The 23210-nt window shown below is 37.2% G+C and overlaps 2 protein-coding genes across 3 annotated transcripts in view; both read right to left on the bottom strand.

Annotated features, from left to right (window-relative positions):
• Positions 1-592: 592 nt before the first annotated feature.
• rabgap1l2 (RAB GTPase activating protein 1-like 2) lies at positions 593-8904 on the bottom strand. 2 transcript variants are annotated; one of them, XM_079820262.1, is made up of 9 exons: positions 8659-8903; positions 8356-8525; positions 7463-7531; positions 7181-7291; positions 6972-7076; positions 6799-6882; positions 6641-6712; positions 6327-6518; positions 593-2624 (listed from the first exon to the last, which is right to left on the bottom strand). In XM_079820262.1, exons 2-9 carry the CDS (start codon positions 8464-8466, stop codon positions 2406-2408), a joined length of 963 nt encoding a protein of 320 aa, XP_079676388.1. In that variant the 5' UTR covers positions 8467-8525; positions 8659-8903; the 3' UTR covers positions 593-2405. The 2 variants fall into 2 exon arrangements, with proteins under 2 accessions (XP_079676388.1, XP_079676387.1); XM_079820261.1 differs by having other exon boundaries at positions 8356-8904.
• Positions 8905-13082: 4178 nt separating this feature from the next.
• The window catches only part of fam163aa (family with sequence similarity 163 member Aa), a 33867-nt gene continuing 23739 nt past the window's right edge, over positions 13083-23210 (bottom strand). The window contains exons 2-4 of the mRNA XM_079819082.1: positions 20009-20101; positions 19709-19823; positions 13083-14771 (exon numbers count right to left, since the gene is read on the bottom strand). Coding sequence (XP_079675208.1) covers positions 14412-14771; positions 19709-19801 — 453 coding nt within the window. The 5' untranslated portion in view covers positions 19802-19823; positions 20009-20101 and the 3' untranslated portion in view covers positions 13083-14411. The remainder of the gene's footprint in view (positions 14772-19708; positions 19824-20008; positions 20102-23210) is intronic.

The raw sequence follows: 23210 nt of genomic DNA, 5'->3' as shown, positions 1-23210 counted from the left end.
TTGAAACACCATTCATTGTCAATACTGTGGATGATCCTTTTTTATACCCTAAACAAGCAACGTGTACTGGGAGTTACAACTCATAAAATCAAAACTACATCAAATATTTAAAACATTTCTTTGGATATGTTTTACTTAAGTCCAGAAGAAATAAGAAGTGACATGAAATAATTTTTTGCTGATCATTTTCCAGTCGTGCCTGTTTAAGGGTTAAAATCTCAGGGAGTAAATAGGTGTTTGAAGACAAAAGCCTTCCAAAGACAATAGCACAATAATGTTTGTCAGGAGTTGACTCGATATGCAATGTTACAATGTTGAGACAACACTTGTTAAAAGTGAAATGATTTGTGTAAATCCAGTGATCAAATGCTCTGTGGCTCTCAGTTTTCAGCAATAGGCTCATCACCGACAGTGGCTGGTCTGTGTGTGCAGTTCCACAAACCTGGAAGACCTTATAAACTACCGCTTTATTTAGAAATAGATTGTAAATATTGTTTTAGGTGACAAGTTCATCTCTGTTTGTGTATTAAGCGGTGATATTTCTGATGTTGCTCTGAACATGCAAAATATTTGTGACCCAAAACATGTAAACGGATTTCTAATATTCAAAGCTTTATTGAGTTTTGAGTGAACAATTTGTGGATTAGAATTGAAATAAACATTGTCATTATATAAGTGTCCTTACTTGAAGTATACTTGTTGTAGAAGAGGATGAAAGAGATACATTCACATACCAACAGTGGACCATAACACGTGTTGGAAGGCAGTTGTTACATTAAAGAGCTGTTTGAAATTAAATTAAAAGTTCATTGAGATGTTACCACACAAAGCACAATATTTAGCTTAATTGGCCAAACTCTTTTTGCATTGCGACTTTTGTAATACATTATGCTGAAACTCACAGTAATACAAAAACTTCAAATAGTCTTAAAGGATAGTTCACCCAAAAATGAAAATTACCCCATGATTTACTCACCCTCAAGTCATCCTACACTGTAAAAAAGAATACACTATATCTACTCAATAAAATTGTGGCAACAGATTACAAGCAATATTATTAATTCGATTCAACAAATAAGTTGGAAATTGGGTTAGAATTAATCAAATGAATTCCTTAAGACTGTTAAACACTAAACACTGTTACAAAAACCACAAACAGACTTAAAAAGTCAAGAGTAAAACTGCCCAAGTAAAGGAATCACCATAATGGTAACCAAACATTTTCAATAAAACATCAACATCTGTTTAGATGTCCAAAAGAACTGTAGACAAATGACAGAAATAACATTAGTTTTGTTCGTAATAAGAGAGATGTAATGTCTTTTCAGTGGATTTTTTTTAATGGCTGAAGTCAGTTGTAGTTCTTGTGTTTCTCTTTCCTTCAGCTGTAGTTTGTGAGCTATTTGCAGTTACTTATTTTAAATGGTTGACTTTAAAGGAATTAATGTGATAAATTTTAACTCAATTCTTGACGAATTGACGAATACAATATGAACATGCATACGACAGTTAGCAGAAGTTAAGAGTTTACAGTTTTAAATATGGATATTTTTCTTACACAAACATATCGCTTCCCTTCAGAAGGCCTTTACTAACCCCCTGGAGCCGTGTGGATTGCTTTTATAATGGATATATGCACTTTTATGGAATGGAAACAGGCATTCACTGCCATCATTAAGCTCGGAAGAGCCAGGACATTTTTTAATATAACTCCGATTGTATTCGTCTGAAAGAAGAAAGTCAAATACACCTAGGATGACTTGAGGGTGAGTAAATCATGGGCTAATTTTCATTTTTGGGTGAACTAACCCTTTAATGTGAGATTACCTTCAGAGCAAAATCTGCCTCATCTCTAGAGGGGATATTTCTTCCTGCTTTCAACAATCCTAAGAATTCTTCTCATTCCCAATGTTTACAACCATACAGATCTATCCACCTTATTTTGCAATGCAGAAGAAAGCTAATTTATGTGAATTTGTGAGACTTCTGGTTCATTAGCCACTATAGGTAAATAACTAGAAGAATAACAAAGTGTTAAAACCAGTGTGTTTATAATTACAATACATTAAAATAATATGCAATAAGAAACACCAGTTTGCAATATCAAGTAGCATAACAAGCTGTTTTGTACTGCTAAAAATAAGGTGGATAATGTCCTTTCTAGCTAGTTGCATAAACTGCTTAAGTCTGTCTTAAAAGTTCATGTAATTTTTTAAAAGTAGGTTTACCCCTTGGCTAACTGCTTGGTCAGACTAGTTTTTAAGACTCAGTCTCAACATAGTGACTGTTTATGCAACTGTCCCCAGGTCTGAGAGAATAGCCTTCTCATCATTTGTGAGACTCATTTCAGGAGTGCTCTCATGAAATACTTTTCTTCTCCACTAGTAGGCCTATGCTACTCCTTTTCATACTTTGGCCGCTCTCCCTTCTCGGTGGGCCCAGGAGAGCCTTCTGGTGACCCAGCTGGACTGGGGGTTATTTGTGGGGCTCCAGGCAGAATCTGATTGAGAGGGGTTCTGATGGCCGCTGGCAGCTGTCCTGAAAGAGTCCAGAGTTTTTCTGAGCCATGTGTTCTTAGCAGCCTGAAGTTCAGTCGTCACAACTGCGTTTTGGTGCTCCAACTCCTTGGGACATCAAGATGATAAACAAATGATGAAAGAGATGCAATTTTTAGCATAAAAACATGCATTTAAATTCATTAACAAGACACTTTAGTAACACGTAATAATAAGCTTCAATTCATTAACGTAAGTTAATACATACCATGAACAATGAACAACATTTTTAACAGCCTTTGTTAATGTTAATTTATAAATGTACTATTGGTTATTGTTGAGTCATGTTATTCACAATATATGAACTTATGTTCATTTATACAATAATAATTGTTCAAATGTATTAGTAAATGTAGAAATTAACATTAAACTAGATTAATAAATGCTTTAAAAGTTTTATCTATTACACTATTTATTAATACTATTTATTATTTTATTTTATTTTATTTTACATGAAAAGTTAAACTAGAAAACAAATTTCTTGGTTAATCATGAAAGACTTTCCCAGAATAAGAAGTGTCAGTATGTGCTCTGTTTACAAAATCACATAAAAAAATGTATAAAAACATTTTTATGGTCAATAAGTTATGACAAAATATGTTTTTACATTGCTTTAACTCATCAAAATAAGTTAAGCAATTTTCAACTTTTTTTTTAAAAGTTATACAAGATTAAACTTTTTTTAAGTGAGTTTATTGTAATTTAAGTTGAAATGACTTAAAGAAACACGCCGACTTTTTGGAACTTTAGCTTATTCACCTTATCTTATTGACTCAGATTGTTCGAATATTACAATTAAATAATACTTAAATCGATATGTCATCCTCAATAAACCCGTCTCCAGCGTGTTGCCTCCGATCATTCGAATATTGCACTTTAATAATTATTTAATCAACATCATCCTCAATAAACCCGTCTCCAGCATGTTGCCCCCGGTCCCTCAAATATTCTGATCTATCTGCCAGAATAATAATAATAATAATACGCTGTTTGTTAATTGGCCAGAGGAGAACTGGCACCCCGACTGAGCCTGGTTTCTCCCAAGGTTTATTTTTCTCCATTAGGTCACCTAATGGGGTTTTGGTTTCCTTGCCACTGTTGCCTCTGGCTTGGCGTGCTCAGTTGGGGACACTAAATTTTTCAACTAAACATCGAAATAAATCTAAATAATAAACTAAATTAACCATTTAAACTAAATTACTGATCGAATTATTGATCTAAAGCCCACACTGTCACTGTATGATAATTGAAATGAACTGATGACATCAGCGCTTTTTCCAGAATGGCTATACAGCTGAATAAAATTATGCTGCATTATTTTCCTGTTTAACACTGTAAAGCTGCTTTGAAACAATCTACATTGTTAAAAGCGCTATATAAATAAAGTTGACTTGACTTGACTTGACATTATCCCCCAGATTTAGATAAGTCCACACATACCATTCCCATCTCCGTGTGTGTCATAACTCTGTCTGACGCACCCACCGCTAGCCTAGCTCAGGGGTTTTCAAATTTTATGATGCCAAGGACCCCCAAATATGATGAATCTTTTATGAGGGACCCCCTTCCTAAAATCCATCTATATATTTTTATGTATGAAAATAGTAAGTGTGACATTATAAATACAACATATTGTTTCCAAACTCAAATTGCTTATACTTAATGTTGGATGTTAAACCTGAAGAAGAACATTTTTTAAGTAAAAAGTATTTATATAAGCAACTTTCACAATAAATATAAGCATCTTACGTACTGTGTTAAGAATACTGCTTTACAACCCAGTGACTATAGTGAGAAACTCACTAAAGATACAAAACAAACATACACAATTCTGGAAAGTACACAGCAAGAAAGGAGAGAAACATTTAGAAATGAAAGAATGTTAGAAACTGTTAGAATGTTCGGTAGACTTTATCCATTTTTGCTGTCTTTTTTATTCTCTGAACTTTTCTGGGGACCCCTTAGAACAATCTGGAGGACCCCTGGGGGTCCCCGGACCGCAATTTGAAAACCCCTGGCCTAGCTTAGCCGAAAGACTGGAGGTAAACGGCTCCAGCTAGCCTACTGCTCAATAAGTGACAAAATAACGGCGACATTTTCCTATTGACATGTTGTGATGTATATAGTTACATCGTGTACTGTTAGACTGATGGAAAATGAAAAGCGATTTTGCGATTTTCTAGACCTAAATTGCTAGGAACTATACTCTCATTTCTGCGTAATAATCAAGGAACTTTGTGCTGTATGGGTGCAGCGGCGCAATGATATTACACAGCGCCTGAAAATAGGCTAAGGCCCTGTCCCAACTGGCGTCCTAAACCCTCACGCTCTTCCACTGAGTCCACACTTTCACAACGTAATGCCGCTTTGACTGCCGGGAAGAAGTCCGCTGCGTAACCTGCACCAGTGCGGGCTCGGCAGAAGTGCGCATCGAGGGGGGCATATTGACCTCAAAGGGGGCGCTCGCGAGCACACTTCTGAAACCTAAAATGACAAATGGGACACCCTGCGGTCTCGTGGACTTAATGGACATGCGCATGCAGCGGCCATTGTAAGTCCACAAGACCGAAAGTGCACTTGAAGTGTGCCATTTGGGACAGGGCCCAACTTCCGTCAACATAAACAACGTGACAACCTGCTTGCACAGAGAGTGTGCTGGGGACTATATTTTCAGGGGCTGCGTAATATCATTGCGCCACTGCACCCATACTACGGCACAAAGTTCCTTGATTATTACGCAGGAATGAGAGAAGAGTTCCTAGCCATATCGGTCTAGAAAATCGCATCTTTTCATTGTCCGTCGGCCTTAATACACAATGTAACTATACACATCACAACATGTAAATAGGAAAATGTTGGCGTTATTTTGTCACTTATTGAGCAGTAGGCTAGCTAGAGCCGTTTATCTCCAGTCTCTGTGCTAAGCTAGGCTAGTGGTGGGAGCGTCAGACAGAGTTATGGCACACACGGAGATGAGAATAGTATTTATGGACTTATCTAACTCTGTTAGTTAAAGTCCCAAAAAGTCTGCGTTTTCCTTTAAACTAGAAAACCAATTTCTTGGTTAATCATGAAAGACTTTCCCAGAATAAGAAGTGTCAGTATGTGCTCCGTTTACAAAACTCACATACAAAAATTTATAAAACATTTTTATGGTAAATAAGTTATGACAATGTAGGATGGTGAAAGATGTGTGCATAATCTGAGACCCCCCGTGAGTCAGTGCCCTGACTACTGAGCTAGGGGGCTGATTGAGACGCACCCTAGGTCTGAGAGGGACACGTGAACAGCTAAGGGTTGGAAGTTATAGGCGCATGCATATTCGTTGTTATAAGTTACCATGTGTGTGCGTGAGCAACGGCATCTCATGTACTGTTCATGTTTTGTAATTTCAGTGTGAAACAAAAGTAAAGAACCTGAATCACAGCATGCTCGAGAGTAAGTGTTATTACTCGGGTGTGTAACAACAACATATGTTAAGTTAAGCAATTAAGTTAAGCAAGTTAAGCAATAAGTTAAGCAATTTTCAACTTTTTTTTTATAAGTTATACAACATTTTTTAAGTGAGTTTATTGTAATTTAAGTTGAAATGACTTAAACATCCAAGTTTATTGTACTTTTGTTTTTTTTTTACAGTGCAGCAATAAAGATGACAAAAAATGCATTAATGCTGACTGATATTGAAAAATATATTTAAAAAATCTTTTGACAAAAAACAAAACAAAAAAACATTTCAAGTCACATGCTTTTCATCAGACTTTAATGTCTTACTTGTATCTTGCATTTGGACTCCACCATTTGTAGCTTGGTCTGGGCTAGCTCTCTCTCTAGCTCTTGGACCTGTTCTCTGAGAGAGGCTTTCACTTCCTCCTGAGCAGCGGTGTCTTCACCCTCAGAGCACAGCTCAATTGATCCATCCATATTAAAGATGTGTCTGCACTGCTCACACTCCAGCATCTTGCTCTGAAATAATATAATATATCATACAGCATATGTGAGAAAAGAGGCTGTTTTAGGAGAAACATGATACTACAGTAAGACTGATGGTGAAGGTAAAGCAGCTTCGAGGTCAGTTTGTTTCTTACCTTGATAACTGCCAGCTCTTTGTCTGCTTGAGCTCTCTGGTTTTCAAGATTGGTGTTCAGTTGGGAGCAAATCTAAAGGACGCAAGAAAACGGGCTGAAAGTTGGCATCAAATGCACCAATGTTTATTAGATGTGTGGAGCTGTAATTGAATGTTTACCTGCTTGTAGTCAGCGATGATGTTGTTTGATCTCTTACTGTCTGATTCTGCTTTGTCCATCTCTCTCCTGAACATCTCTTTCAGCTGTCGAACACATCAAGAGCAGAGCATGAGGTCTCTTTCACAGAGATTGTTCAAACACTTTACTGCTCAAATCAGTGATGTTAAAGCACCTGTGAAGCCTCCTCATCCTTTCCCCGTTTCTCCTCCTCTGTAAACTTAAGAAGCTGTTTGGTTTTTAAAAGCTCCTTGGTTAATTCATCCACCTTGTCCTCGGTCTGAAAAACACACCAGATCTATTTAAACATACGCCGCAAATAAAACAGAAAATGAAACCGGCATGTTGCATGCGACATGCACAACTCGTAATAATTCGACAGACCTGATCTAAAGCAGTCCTCAGTGCAATCTTGCTGCTGACAAGCTTTTGTGCAAGGTCATCATTTTCCTGCTCCAGACGCAAAATTGTTTCCTGAAGCTTACGGTTTTCTCTCTAGAAAGAAAGAAAAAAGCATTAATGCCACAAATCTAAAACCCTGAAGTATTTAGTGCATGGTTATGCAATTTTCATAAAGTTTAAATGATGCAAGAGCTGTAGTTTTAGATGTGTTTGTTGCGGAGTGGGACGGAAGCGTTTTGTTTTTGTCAGGGTGTGATCGCTTACCTCGTACCTGGCGAGTGGGTCTTCTGTTTGCAATTGGTTATCTCTTAATTTCAGCTTTTTAGATGGCACCTGTTCAAAAAGAAGATTCAAAGAACTTTCAAATCATAATATCAGGTACGCAAATCTTGCATGAAAAGAATGTACTTAAACATCTTACAAGTAGGCCTACAGGTTATATTTAGTTGCAGGAATGATAGAATTATTTCTTGCAATTTTGTCGTTTACATTTTTTTTTACATTTATTAATGTATGTTTAATGATATATATATATATATATATATATTAGGGCTGTCAAAAGATTAATCGCATCCAAAATAAAAGTTTGTGTTTACATAATATATGTGAGTGTACTCTGTTAATTATTATTTATATATAAACACACACACATTCATGTATATATTTAAGAAATATTTGCATGTATATACTGTATATACATTTATATAATCTATAATATATATAAATATAAATGTTTTATATATAAAAATAATATTTTTTTCTTAAATATATACATGCTTGTGTGTGTATTTATATATAAATAATAATTAACAGAGTACACACACATATATTATGTAAACACAAACTTTTATTTTGGATGCGATTAATCTTTTGACAGCCCTAATATATATATAAAACTTAGATCATATCAGGAGCGCAAAATCTTAAAGGCATGAAAGGAATGTACAGAAACATCTTAAGTACTTATGTTAATTTCATAGTTGCAGGTTTCATATTAGCATTACTTAACATGTCCTCTATACACACACTCTATACACACTTTTTTTTAGAGATTTGAAACAAAAAAACATGCTGTCATGCTACTCCTTAAAAAATTCCAGCATGTCGGCTATAAATCTACATGTGACAAAAGTGAGGTCCAAGGGTGCTGAACTTACCACTTGTTTCGGTAGAGACTCCACCACCAGACTGGCCAGGATCTCCTCCTCTGACATTTGGTCAATAATATAAGCATCAAAAGCAACAGCAACAGACACTTCTTCCATCATTTTGGCAGGCGAGTAGAACACAGGTGATCTCAAAATACAGAGCAAGCCACTGAACGTGTCTGGAGAAATGACAACAGGTTTGACAGGCAGCCGTCTATATCTGCCTCGTCTCAATGCAAGCCCAGCCCTAACCATAAGACTATGGGAGGAGTGTCACTTCAGTCCACCTTTGTCCTGTGGCTCTTCACTTACCTAATAAGCAGGTATCAAAACACTATGGCCTTCCAACTGCTCCCTGTTGAACTTCCTCGCAGTAATATTCCACAATTAGCCAATACTAATTATCTCCACAGTTTCCTCATTGCTGAAGCAGAACCCAGTTAAATATCATTACAATTATGAATCCAACACAAGTAGGTTCCAGAGCAGATATTTTACCGTCACAGTTTAGAGCTTGCTAGCCGGCCTGGGGGTTCAAGCTCAGGGCTAAAGACTGTGAAATTGAAATTCTTGCTGTAATCCTGCAGGTCGCCCCTCACACAAAAACACTGCGGTTTGCTGGGGACAAGCAGGTGCCAGTACATTCCTCCATTCCTTAAGCAGCTTATATCTGGCTGCTGTGTATGTTCATTGGGATTGATGGAGGCTGAAAACTGCTGTTTTTATCATCTCACTGCAGCTTCAGAGAGGCATAATGCAGGTATTATTCATCAAAATGGTCAAAAGATGGTTAAAAAGTACTAGCTTCTTAAACTACTTTTGCTTCTTTGTCTTATGCAGAGCTAATCTGTCATGAGTTTGAACAAAAAATAAGATGGGGAATGTGAACAAAAGTGGAGGAGGATGTTGTTAGTAATTGAAAGAAGGGAGGAGAAAAGGGCAATAAAGACAAACAGCAAAGTGTGACGGTGTTCAAAGGTTCTTGGAGGAGGCGCCACCTAAGTCTTCAGGTTTCGTCATGATCCTGCGAAACAAACAAACAAACGCACAACTCTCTCCAACTGTGAGGTGGGAGTGGCTCTCACCTTCAATATGCTAAGTGTGTTGCCTATTATGGCTGAAAACTGAGAGAGAGTCAGGGGAAAGCTTCATCATGCTGAGAGTGAAATTCTTTTACAGTTGCTGAACTGCAATGGAAATGAGATGCATCAAACAGTTTAACAAGATCTTAAACTGGTCCTTCAAGTTGTTTAACACAATGCAGAGAGAATGCAGTCCCAGCCCTGCTTGGCACTCCCATATAGGTTAAGTGTCTTCAGTGCTTTTAAATATCAAAGTGAAAGAAAATGCTGCAAAGAAAAAATTGTAAGATTAGCGGAGTCAGATTTTGATTTAGCCAAAACTACACAAATGTGTGTTCCCTCAAGCAGTCGTTTTGTACACCGTTCAGAAGTCTGGTGTCAAATGTTTTTAAGATAAATACTTTGCAAGGATGCCTTAAATTGATCAAAAGTGACAGTAAACGTGGTTACAGAAAATCTATTTCAAATAACTGCTGTTCTTTTCAACTTTCTATTCATCAAAGAACCCTTAAAAAAGGTTGCCACAAAAATATATGCTCAATTTTTACATTTGCACTTATCCAAGGCATTCACGGCAGATCAGTTTTTGCTTTCCTTGATAATCAAAGCCATGACCATGGCGTTGCTAGCGCCATGCGCAACAGTTCTCAACATTAACAATAAGAAGAAATATTTCTTAAGCAGCATTAGAAAGATTTCTGGAGGATCTTTTGACAGACTGGAGTAGGATAATGATGCTGAAAATTCAGCTTTGCCATTACAGGAATAAATTACATTTTAAAATATATTCAAATAGAAAACAGTTCTTTTAAAGTTTAATATTATTTCAATTTTTTTCCCTATATTTTCGATCATTGGGCCTCATTCATGAAATACGAGCAGAATTAATTTGTGTGTAAATCGTTCGTAAAGCTGCTCTGACGTAAATTTTCGGATTCAAGAAAATGTTCGTAGGCCTATTTTCAAAATGTTTAGCCTGGCGTGGCCATACTCAATTCTAGTCAGAATTTGGGTCTGGTACCGCTCCATTGAGCTTTGATTATGGGGCGTGTTTCAACCGAGCCAGGAAAGACCTCTATTGGATAGACCCACAACCAATCAGAGCAACGGAGCGACGCGTAACGTTAGTTGTCAAATGTCAACAGAACTCAACTGCACTGTGTTGCCAAGTCCGTGTTTTTCTCCATGTCCGCAGGTTGAAGCGACCCCAATTATGTGATTATATAAACCCAGGAATGCGAATTTTAGCAGGCAACCTTGCCAAAATAACATATTTTGCCAACCAAACGCCATTTTTTTCCGGAGAACACCCCGTTAAGTTATTGTTTTGGGCTATAGTTTTGAGTAGCAATTGTGCGCGACATTGCAAAAACACTTGGAAACCCTGTCTGCACGCACGCTGGATTAAGTAACGTTACAAGAAAAAGATGAGTGTAAACGATCTTTGCCAGTAATAAAATTATTTAAGGATACACAGAGTACTTACCAACATGATCATCGTTTCTGAGAGAAATAGTGAAGGTGAATGCATATACGAACAAGTTCTCCGTTTAGGATAAGAGCAAATTCAACCCAAGAGCCTTCGATGACGTGGATGATTACGTTACTGTTTATCATCTGTCCATCATCGTCTAAAGCCCGCCCTGACAATTTCATTGGTCCGAACAGTTTCTGTTCGGGCATAATTACTCCTCTATGGAGCGAGTCCAGACCGAATTGCCCGAGCAAAAAAAATTGTGGGCGGGGCTAAATTCGGCTGGCATCCAGGCTACAAAATGTTAGTTGGTACGAAAGAAATTTACACCTGCTCCCTACCCCGTGCAGCCTAAATGGTGCGTAATACATTTGAACGTTCTGTGTTTTAATTTAGGCAAACTGACGACATTGCATTTGATGCACTACGTACCATAATAATATTTCAAGAGTTGATTTGCCCCGCTTTTTTTTTTTTTACTGTTCTACGTTCGTCACTGTTACTTTTTACCCGGCCGTCCAATCACAGTGAAGGAGGGGCAGGACAAAAACAACACCGACCAATCATCCCACTTGTACACCAACTGAACAACAATAATGGAGAAGTTATGCTGTGTTCCAGGCAGGTTTTTGAGTCCGTAAATTACAGCTTCAAACTACGACTCATGACTTTGTAGCGTTCCAGGCAAAGTCACGCCAAACTGCCTGAGCGAAAGGAATTGTGTGGTAGTTAGATGTAAATAAACCATGGCGGACCGTACGGGGCTTATGCTCATTTACAATCATTTCTATCGCCAAAGGTGCTTACTCCTTGCTTATTTGAGGGAAACGGAGGAGAAAAACAGCGCAGACGGCAAGAAAAGCTGTTATTCCTTTTATTTTACGTTATTTGTATATTTGTTTCATAAACACTGCATCCGTAGGAGGCTGCCATTGTTGCTTCTCGGGCTATGTGACGTCAAAACTCGTAACTGGGAATACATCGATCTAGTACGAGTTCACGGGTGGGAAGTCACGGGTTTGTCTGCCGTTCCAGTGCACTTTCACAGGTAGAAGGTTGGAAAAACACGGGTTACGGGTTGCCTGGAACGCGGCATTAATACTGCTTTTTACGGCATTTTTTTATATTCAGTAGCCTAATATTCTTCAAAATTAGATTTTGTAGTAAAACAGTAACACATTACTACCATGGATATTCTGTATCATATTCATAGCAATCAAAGTATCTCAGATGGAAAAACGTTGCCCTTGCAAAGCGCTTTCAAGCGCCACCAGCTGGCCGTTTTCAGAAGAGCACCAGGCATTTTTAGCTGGCTAAAATGCTTTGATGGATACATGATAATTTTATATTTATTGCTAGGCATATGGCCAATTAGTCTCTCTCGCATTTATGCAATATACTGGAGCCAAACCTGAGAAAGAAGTCCAGAAGTTTCCACAGCATTCCTGCACACGTAATTTGCAGTTGTAACTCATGGGCGGGGATTATGCTAATTGTGAATGAGCGTGCAAACGAATGTTTGGAATGAATTAATATACACACGTTTAACTATCGAATCCGTGGTATACGAAGCGTTTGTGAATCCGGAGGAGAGTTTTAGTTAATGTCCATTTTATGCGCAAATTACTTAAAAAAACAAAAAACAAAACATGAATGAGGCCCATTGAAACGCAGCCTTGGTGAACAAGAGACTTCAAATGCATTAAAAAACGGTAGCATGTATTTTGGCATGAAAAACTTGGTTCACAACCCTCTTAATTGTATGTTTTATATATTAATTCTATCCTTCAAGCTTAAATTAAAATAGAAGTTGTAAGATTTTAATCTAAAGGCTAAATTGTGTTTTAACTTTTAGAATTGTCTATTGTGTTTCATTCTTTTACTGTTTAAATGTCACTGCAAAGCTCCCATGAACCTGCTACTATGTTGTCACAAAAGGTCAATATGTGTACAATGAACTGGACAACAAAATAGATATGTTCAATTAGCTTTTTTTGGAGTAAAACATTTGACACCCAGTCTTTTTCATAGTTACTCATAATCCACTATAGGTGTCAAGATTCTAGAATATAGCAACATGAATAGTAATATGAAAGAAATACATCATTAAAGAAAACAGACGCATTGGCAGTCAGTTCTAGGATACAAACATATAGAGAGACTTGACAGGAAACATTTCAATCATTGAAATAATTTGATCTTTATGTACATGTATTTTATAGATGTGAAATGGCTTTTATTACTCTGATCACAATTGACCAATTTTATAAAAGTCTACAGGCATTTATAAATGCTTCATTTATATTCAAAAGCATTCTGTGAAATATGTGGACAATAAGCTACTTTTTTTCTTCAGTATTTTAAACCATAGACTGATGTACTTCCCGAATTTTTTCTTTTTTTTCCTTCTATTTTTGCCAAAAAGTATTCACATGTAAAATAGAAGTGCCATCCTGTGATTTGAAACGTGATCCAGTTACTAACAAAGAGTGCTTAAGAGAGAGTGAATATAAACATCAGAATGCACAATTCATAAACTAATGGCTACTGAAACAAGTATATGTGAGAAAATATAATCATTTACATAAACACGTTTGCAAAGACAAGGAAACTATTGTTCCTATAAGTATCATTTCGACAAGAACAATTCAATGTTTTGTTTTTTTATATTTTCCAGTCATTTTCTCTCAAGATTTTGGAAAATGTTGTGTATAAATCTGAAAATCATATGACATTGGAGATATCAGCAACTGCACTGAAATTGAAAATGTAGTGGATATGGACAAAGAAATAAGTGAGAATGAACAACTATTACTCCAACCTCAATCTTATTTGATATTTCAACAACTGTCAACACACATTTCACTCTGTGCCATTGTGAATTTTAGTTGATGTGACATATTCAAATATGAATTGACCAATATATTCCTCATCGGTAATTCTTTTTACAATTTCCCAACATATCAACACACATGAAGACAATTACATTTTGGTTAATTTATCATCCTAAAATAAGTGTTTCAACTAATACGATTAAGCATATCAGGGGCAATTTAAATAAAGCTGAATGTCATGCTCTTTCCAACAAAAGTACTTTTTTTAAAAGCTAATAAAAACTTTCTGGCCTTTTATGTCACTATAAACAACAAAATACTTGAGATGAGCCTATAAAGCTTTCTTGGATTGCTCCTTTTCTATTTTCGAAATTTAATTCCAGATAAATAAAATATCCTATTTGCATTTAACCTTTAACATTAAAGCCCAAAACCCCCACAAACACTTCATGTCATATAACACACAGCCCTCACAGCAGAGAGAGGGAGGGGTGTGCAAGAGGAAGAGGTAAACAGGTAAAACAAAAGACAATGGAAGACTGAAGACCTGCGTGGAAGAATAACATGGCATCCTGTAGGTCTTTTGACTCTTGGCGCAAGGACATGGCACGGCCCCAGATGCTCTGGTTCACAGAGGAGGCACTGTCCCTGGGTCCATCTCCGGGTCTCTGAGGGTCAGACGTCAGTGCTGATGGCTCGTGTATTGGTGTAAAAGTCTGGCGTACTGCGATGGCTCAGCACGGGGCCGTACATGGCGGCCAGACCAAGGGCGGTGGCGCCATGGTTCTCGTAGTGAGCGGGCATGTAGGACAGGCGTTCGCCGCCATTACGCATCTCATCCGAGCCACGGAGGTAGTAGGGCGAGCAAGTGGGGCAGTAGCTCTGCTGCGGAGCCGGGTCGTAGGGCAGCGAGAGAGGTGTGACGGCCGCCCCGTCCACTCCTGGAGCGCTGCATGCATTGCAGGCAAACTGCGGCTGAGGCTCTCCGACCGAGCCCGCCTCACTTTCTGACTCATTCCTCTTACAGCAGTAATACTGGGATGGAGGGACGGTTAGATACACAGAGGAAACAAGATCAGGAATTGGCGTTTCAACACAGATCTTCCTCAAATTGTTGAGTAACACGCTGAGTGTGCTTGAGCACAAAACATAGAAAGATTCTGCAATGGATTTTTTGTTATTTACATAATAGAGCTGTTCAGTCACAATGCCATTTAGGTCAACAAGTAAGGCTAAAACAACATTCAGTATTTTCAAATGGGTTCTTGATTATGAAGAAAATAAGGTCTGCGGTCAGCACCACAAAGTCTTTAAATTACAGTCACACCTCAATAGTGAATTTTTCAAACACGAAATCGCATACTCTCTTGAGTAGGTACTTATTTTGAATACAACTGCTAGAAAAGTATGTTCTATATAGTATGAATGTGTGTAGTATGAATGTAATTTTATTCGCCATGTTGTCATTATCATGTGATCTACCAGTGTCAGTTACGTCGCTTCACTGCCATTCATAAATCCTCTCAGTGGCCTTATTAGATAGTAAAGTGTCCATCATAAGCACACATTAGATTCTCGCCGAAATAAGCAGGTTATCTCGGGTACTTTTTGCCTACACTCTAAAAAAAAAGGCTCGTAATCATAGGGGAACCTTTTTTAGTGCTATATAGCACCAATTTTGGTGCTTCAGTGGTTCTTCAGCGGTTCTTCGGAGGTGCTATATAGCACCTTAGTCAAAGAACCGGTGAAGAACCTCTGAAGAACCGCTGAAGAACTGAAGCAAAATTTGTGCTATATAGCACTAAAAAAGGTTCCCCTATGATTACGAGCCAAGAACCATTTTTGGTGCAATATAGAACCTTTTTTTTTTTAGAGAGTCCTCTTTTATGAATATGTCGAATTTGGACATACTTGTTTTGTCACGTATACTATATAGTAGGGAAGTATGCGATTTCAGATGCAGCCAGTGTTTGCAAACATTCCCACGACTTATAAATTCATTCCCTCATTTTAGTTAAATCGTAATTGCATTGAATTACTTTGTTTCCTTGTTTTTTAGAGGTAACAAATTCAATTTAACTTAGGTAATGTTTACACGACACCATTTTCAACTGAAAACAGGAAACTTTTTTGTTGTCATTTACACGACAACAGCGTTTTGGGGGCCTGAAAACGCAAGCTTTTGAAAAAGGGTTTCAAAGTGCAAGGTTTTGAAAATGAAAACGATGCCTTTACTATCTCCATGTAAACAATAAAAACGTGAATTTGTGAAAAGAAGTGAGAAAATGAAGGCAGAAAATGGTCAAGGACAAAGACAACCACCATGGATTCTCAGGGACAGAAAATCACTTGGCAAAGAATGAGTCTATAATTATAAAATCCGCAGACAAAGGAGGAGCAGTTGTGGTAATGGACAAAGACAAATATGTTGAAGAAGCCTTACGGCAACTGAACAATCAAGACTATTATCAGCGGCTATTGTCCAATCCAATAGACAACACGAAAGAGAGATTAAAAGAACTGTTGCTCACAGCCAAGGAGACTGGGTGGATTTCAAAACAGGAGCATGATTTCCTTCATTGTCAACATCCTAGAATACCCTAGAATACCTTCTACATGCTCCCAAATGTTCATAAGTCTCTCGAATTCGCTCCGGGCAGGCCCATCATATCGTCTAACGGTTCTCTCACAGAGCCAGCCTCGCAATTTCTAGACTTCCATATCAAGCCATTGGCTCAACAGCTTCCTTCCTATATACAGGACACTACTCATGTGTTGAAGGTCTTAAGTGACATTAGAGTTCCAGACAACTGTTTTTAGTCACATTGGATGTGGAGTCCCTGCACACAAATACTGCTCACAATGACGGACTGAAAGCTTTACAACATTTTCTAATGAATAGGCCTATAGACTCTTTACCTCTGAATTCATTATTCAAAATAATGTAATGTTTTCCTTTTCCAATACCTATTGTCTATTCAGGTTTGGGGTACTGCAATGGGTGCATGCTTTGCCCTTAACTATGCTAACCTCTTTTTAGGTTTATGGGAGAAGGATTTTGTCTATTCTTCAACTGCAGTGACAAGATAAAAAAGATGGGGGAGGTACATTGATGATATTTTCTTGATATGGAGTGGTTCTTATGAAGAACTTTTACAGTTTTATGACCACTTGAACACCAATGACAGGAATGTAAAACTGTGCATGGAACACTCCAAAACACTTTTTAGATTTAACCATTTCTAACAGTAAAGATGGGAAGTTTCATACTACTGTATATCGGAAAGCAACAGATAGAAACACCATGTTAAAAGCAGATAGCTTCCATCCAAATTGGCTCAAAAATAATATACTTTTTGGCCAGTTCCAACGTCTTAGATGTATTTGTGATACCGACAGTGAATATGAAGTTCAAGCAAAAGTTATGTCCAACTGATTTTCACAAAGGGGCTATCACACAGAAATTGTACAAAATGCTTATAGGAAAGCCCAGTCCGTTCCTAGATCAAGAAAAAAAACTATCATCTTCTAAACAAAACCAGGCTTATTTTGTTACAAGATATAGCTCTTTGGCCAATCCCATAAAAAGGATAATAGATTCAAATTGGAAACGTATTAAAAGTGACCCTGTGCTTAGAGAAGTATTTTCTGCACCTCCAAAAAGTAGTTTTAAGAGGGCTCCAACACTACGCGATAGGTTAGTACTAAGTCATCTTCCTGCTAAAAAAACGATTACTTGGCTTCACAGACAGTTAAAAGGTACTTACAAATGTGGGTCTTGCAATCATTGTTCTAACATTAAAGAATGTAAACAATTCTGTGATTTCAAGACTAATAAGATGTATAACATAAAAGCATTTGTTAATTGTAACACTACTTTTGTGGTATACAGGTTATCATGCAAATGTGGATGCTTTTACGTAGGCCGGATACCTTTTAGAGTATCAGAGCACAAAAATGCTATTAAAAAAAGCCAATTTGGATTATCCTATGGCAAAACACTTCCAAAATGTGCATAACAGCAATCGGGAAGGCCTAATGGTTGACGGTTTAGAAATGATCAAAAAGAACATTCGGGGTGGTGACCGATTAAAATTACTTTTACAGAGAGAAACATTTTATACAGTATATATGAATTACAGGCCACAGTGTACCCGGGGTTGAATGAAGAAATAGATTTCAGTCCTTTCTTGTGATCATTTTCTCTGTATATGTATTGATTTGGGCTTAACTTGTAATGTAGCCACTTTGTGGACTCTCTGTATGTGGACATTCACGATGTATGGTCACCTAGTGGATTGTTGTTCTTTATTTTCTTTCTTTCTTTTGCATGTGAACATTTACAGCCTGCCACCAAGTGGATTGTTTTGGCATGATTCATGTGGTAATTTACATTACTCAGGTGTTTTTAATTAGTACACACAAAAGGGAGGGGATATTGTTTGTTTGGGCAGCACACCCTGAAGAAGGCTGTCTGTGCCACTATGCAGGGGTTGCTTTTTTCCCCATGTCTTTTACATTTTCTATAATGAAATAGCCAGTAAAATAAAGGCTTTTTAATAATTTGAAGAATAGTGCCTTGGATTTTCTTTTTTCCACATTCTTCTGAAAAGGTGACTTCATGCGCATGCGCATTTCATGTTCATACATTCTCAGGGTGTTTCTCAACAAAGTGACATCGCCAACTACTGGCCTAGCATGCATAATACAGCCTTTTTAGTCATTTTCACAGATTTTGTTTTGTTTTGTTTTGTTTTTAGGACATTGTTGTCATGTAAACATACCCTAAAACTACTGTATGAATTAGTAAATTGTGGAAACAAATTAGCACAACATGGCCACGATTTACCTAAAATGCGTAAATGAATGAATAAATCGTGGCAAAGAATTCTTAATTTATAGCCACTGGGTGTTTCTCAAACAAAAGGCTGCATATCTCGGCTGCTCATCAAACGTTGCTGAAGGCCATCTCAATTTGAAGGATCCTTGGAAGGCAGCTTTTGTTTCACGCCCTTCATTCGGCCTGTTTTGAGGGACGCATCGGATGTATCCTTCACGCCCTTAAATCGCACACAATCCTTTGCACACATTGGTTGGCTACGTTTACACGGCACCAAATAATCCATTATTAATGGATTGACGGCTCAATCAGACTGAAATGCCTTCATGTAAACACCTTAATCGATCCGATTGAGCTCGATCCGAACAAAATTTCGATCCGATTGAAAGGGGTGGATTATTCCTCTTCTAATCCGATCGAGAGGACATGTAAACACTTGATCGGATTGAAAGCCAAAACTGAAAGGACAGCACATGTGTAATGACGTAGAAATAGCGCAATGACATTTGACGCACACATCAACCAGATCACATGTTCAGCGTTCATGTAAACACTGAATTCAGATTCATCAGTCGGAATAAATTGAGTACAAAATTTGTACATGCAAATATAGCCATTTAAATTCACAAAAATAAACTGACGGAAAACGAGTCGGTACTGAGTTTATTATGAAATGTAAGACAAAAATAATGTTTTCGGACATGAAAGCATAGATTTTAACTTTTGTTTTGCTGTAAATTAATCACTAACAATAAATGTACAATAATGTAAGCCATTGGGAGTTAATATAAAGATTTGTAAATTTACCAAAAATTTAGTTTTAATAGTATTTTCGTGGCATGACCGTGGGGACGGGAACATGTGTGACATAGCCATGCACACTTACTAGACCATCTCATTCAGTGTTTAATTGCAGTTTCAGTAGGTTTCAGCCTTCCGTTTTGAGAAACACCCTCAGTTTCTATTTTTTTTCGAATGTCATTTGTGGGCCTCCGTACTTTTTCATGTAGACCTTGCGTTTTCCCCTATTCCACTGCCTTGCGTCCCGCATTTTAAACACAAAAACGTGATCTGTGTGAATGGCCCCTTATCCCTTACAGCCCCTTCAGTGAAATGCAAAGGCGATGCTCACCTGGAGTCTACAGTAACAAAGCACTGCAATGATACACAGGAGTATCACTGTTGCGAGAATTCCTCCGGTTATGACAACAGTTCCAGCTGTCATCCGACCAGATCTCCATCAAACCCTGAGAACAAGAGAGAGAGAGTCAATTGTTTTACTGAAACGTCATTTGCATATGTAAAAACAGACAGAAACTGTGTCGTTACTCCATTCACAACATAAATGACATTCAAAGGATTAGCAGTACAGCACAAACATTTGATTTATGTGTTAAAGCATGCAGATGGGATTGTACTCAGTAAAACTTACATTAGAAGAGAGCAGAGGGGACGACAGAGAGTTTGTACTGCTGCTTCTCCTGACCCACTGCTCATTGGTTGCAGATACTCACCAGTATAGTTTCTGGATATCACAAAAGAAGAAGAACGTTTGATTTGTTAAAATAGATAATAAAAAAGAATTTCTATTTCAGCAATGGGATAACAGCCACAATAACCATTCCGTCCAAAAGGAGGCAGTATAATATAGAACATCACCACAGCACAGTATACTTATATAGCATCACATATTCACATCTTTTTTGCTGGCAAATTATTTAAATAGTAATGATGAATAATTAAGAGACATTTAAAAAAAATGTTTTTAACAAAGAATAATGTTTTGAGGATAAGTGAAATATGCAGGCACTTGTTCAACAGAACAAATGCAACAACATAAGGTAAACAGAGAGACGACATTTCCAGAGCACTTTGTAATATGGCATTGTTAAAATAAACTAGTAAAATAATCAATGTCGTCTTAACTACAGAACCCAGACTCAATGGTGAGCAGTCTGTAGCTCAAAATCAGGGATGTTCTCCCACCCATCACACATACTCTTTCTGTCCATTTTTTTTTTTTTCAGAGTAAAAGCACTAAATTATATACAGGAATGGTGGAATGCTAATGCTGTTAAAAGCAATGTGCCATCTATTCTCCCTGGAATGTGTCCAAGCAGCGTGTTCCTGTCCCCTGCGCTCCTTGCCAGCGGTTAAACTCGAAGAAAGTACTGATCTGTGTTCTTGTGGTGGGCTGGAGGTCAAACCCCTTCGTCATGGCAACAGTGACAGCAAACGGGGCACTGATAGGACATGTTTGGACAATTACATAGCCTGATGGGCTGGACAAGATCACTGTAAGTACACTGAGAATGCTTTGAATACTGGGGAGCGCTTGTGTTTATCTAAGTATTTTCTTGTGCTAATTTTCTGACGATACTGAACTGTGAAATTGGACATCAAAGTAATGCCATTTCTGCACACACACAATACCAAAATTCAAAGTCTGTTCACTTGGCAATGCAGCTATTTTCTATTATCTACTAGAATAGGGAAAGGCCCAAAATAAAAATAAAAAAGTTTGCTAAGCTTACATGATGCATACATGTAGTCAGTCATTAATGCAAAATAAAAATACAAATACAGAGTAGGTATTGAAGCTTATTTGCGTCACTGAATAAAAAATAAAAAAGGTATGCATAATTGGACAGTTTTGACTTTTTTCCCCTCACAATTGCATGATATTAACTCACAATTGCGAGATACCAATTCTGACTTTATATCTTTTTCTGATAAAAGTCAGTATTGCGTGATATTCACATTTGCGTTTTTCTCCGAATTGCAATTTTATAGGCTATCGTGCAATACTGACTCAATAAAACGCAATTGTGAGAATTATGAGATTTTTGCGAGTTTATATCTCGCATTTCTGACATTGGGTTTTTAACTGTGGTGGTCAGAATAAGTTGCAATTATCTTTTAAATTTTTTTTATTTTGTGTATAAAATAAAAAAAAGCTTCCATAAGTAAAAGCTACTCACCAAATAAATAAATATTATATAAATGTTATAAATAAATATTATATAAATAAATGTTTTCCTGTAGCTCAAACAGTAGAGCGTGGTGCTAGCAATGCCAAGGTCATGGGTTTGATTCCCAGGGAAAGCAAGAACTGACAAAAATGTAAAATGTGTACTTTGAATGCAATGTAAGTGGCTTTGGATAAAAGCGTCTGCCAAATGCGTAAATGTAAATAAATATAAATAAATAAACAAATAAATGGACCTCAAATACTCATTTGACATTATTTGTTTTTATCGAAAGATGGTTTTATGGATTGTGCTATGTATTTGATTAAATTCTACTAGCATTTATTTTTAACTACATATTTCTTTCTAGGATGACTTGTAACATTCTGCCCAGGGACTACAGATAAAAAATAGCCATTGGCTAATTCTGGTGCATTTACAGAAATGTTTTATTAATGTGCAATGTCCCCGTTAACTAAACAAATAAATTAAATTACAAATTAGTCTGTTATAATGTACAAAACAATCGGACTAGTGTGATACACACAAAGTATGTATACAATTGTGTATTTTTTTTATTTTCCCTCAACTCTATAGTGTTATAAGTTTATTGTTTGCATTGTTCTCCTATGCCATGTGCAAATTAACCTGATGTTTATTGAATCAAAGAGGGAAAAAAAGGGGACTCTTATTTTGACATTCTGACCCGGGAGTCGCGAACGGACTGGTGAACTGCGCATGCTCCCTCACATTAACAGAGGAGCTGTGAAAAAGAGCAGACGCGACTCTCCCGTCCTTTTCATTTCTTCCTGTGTTTTACAGGTAAAAAACACGGACATTATAGGAGAAACCGTTAAATATATAACAGTGATTGCACTATTTTGATGTATGAGGAATGTAAGGTGTTGAATGTGATTTAGCTGATGACGTTTTGTTTTGTAATGTATGTTCTCTCTCTAACTTGAGGAAAATTATCTAAATATGCTCCAGTGATCATTATATCTAACTATAGAGTTTTATTAATCGTTTTTGGGTTGTAAAATGTTTAATTGTTTGAGTTAATGTGTTAAAATAGAGCGTTAAATGTCTCTGGGAAGCTCATTCTGTGATCGCGTTTGGCGCGCTTGGTGGTCACGTGACCAGTCGCTGAGGGAAGAGTGAAAAGCCACTCTATCTGTGTTCTTCCACTGTAAATGCTCTCCTATGTGAGAAAAAAAATAGTAACTTGTATTTTACAGTATTTGTGAGAAGGAAGTGGTTTAAAATATACACTTTTATAATATATATATATATTGAGTAAGACCAATTCTAAGTTATATTGTCTCTAAAAATGAATATTGATGTATATAAAATGTCTATTGAGTATTCAGGTGTCAACGAAAGATAAATTGAAGACATGAGACAAGGAAAATGGTAAAAAGAAATCTATTGTGACACTAACGTGATGGAAAGAGAGAATAGAATGTGAAGCAAAGCTTTAAAAGTAATTGTATGTACTGGAAATTGATTGTGCACAAATAAACACATTAACAGAGGAGCTGTGAAAAAGAGCAGACGCGACTCTCCCGTCCTTTTCATTTCTTCCTGTGTTTTACAGTAATCTGTCTGACGGGCCTCCGGAGGCGGGGCCTGCAACAGATTCTTGGGGGCTCGTCCGGGATCCAC

The sequence above is a fragment of the Gobio gobio genome, assembly GCF_949357685.1.
Source record: "Gobio gobio genome assembly, chromosome: 6".
NCBI lineage: Eukaryota > Metazoa > Chordata > Actinopteri > Cypriniformes > Gobionidae > Gobio > Gobio gobio.
This window is presented reverse-complemented; position numbering and strand designations above follow the sequence as displayed.

Coding starts and splice junctions, on each gene's coding strand:
- rabgap1l2 (XM_079820261.1), bottom strand. CDS start 8,601: ATGGTTAGGGCTGGGCTTGCATTGAGACGAGGCAGATATAGACGGCTG. Junction 6,713..6,798: donor TCATCGCTGACTACAAGCAG/GTAAACATTCAA, acceptor TGCGTCCTTTAG/ATTTGCTCCCAACTGAACAC. Junction 2,625..6,326: donor AGTCCAAATGCAAGATACAA/GTAAGACATTAA, acceptor TGATGTCCCAAG/GAGTTGGAGCACCAAAACGC.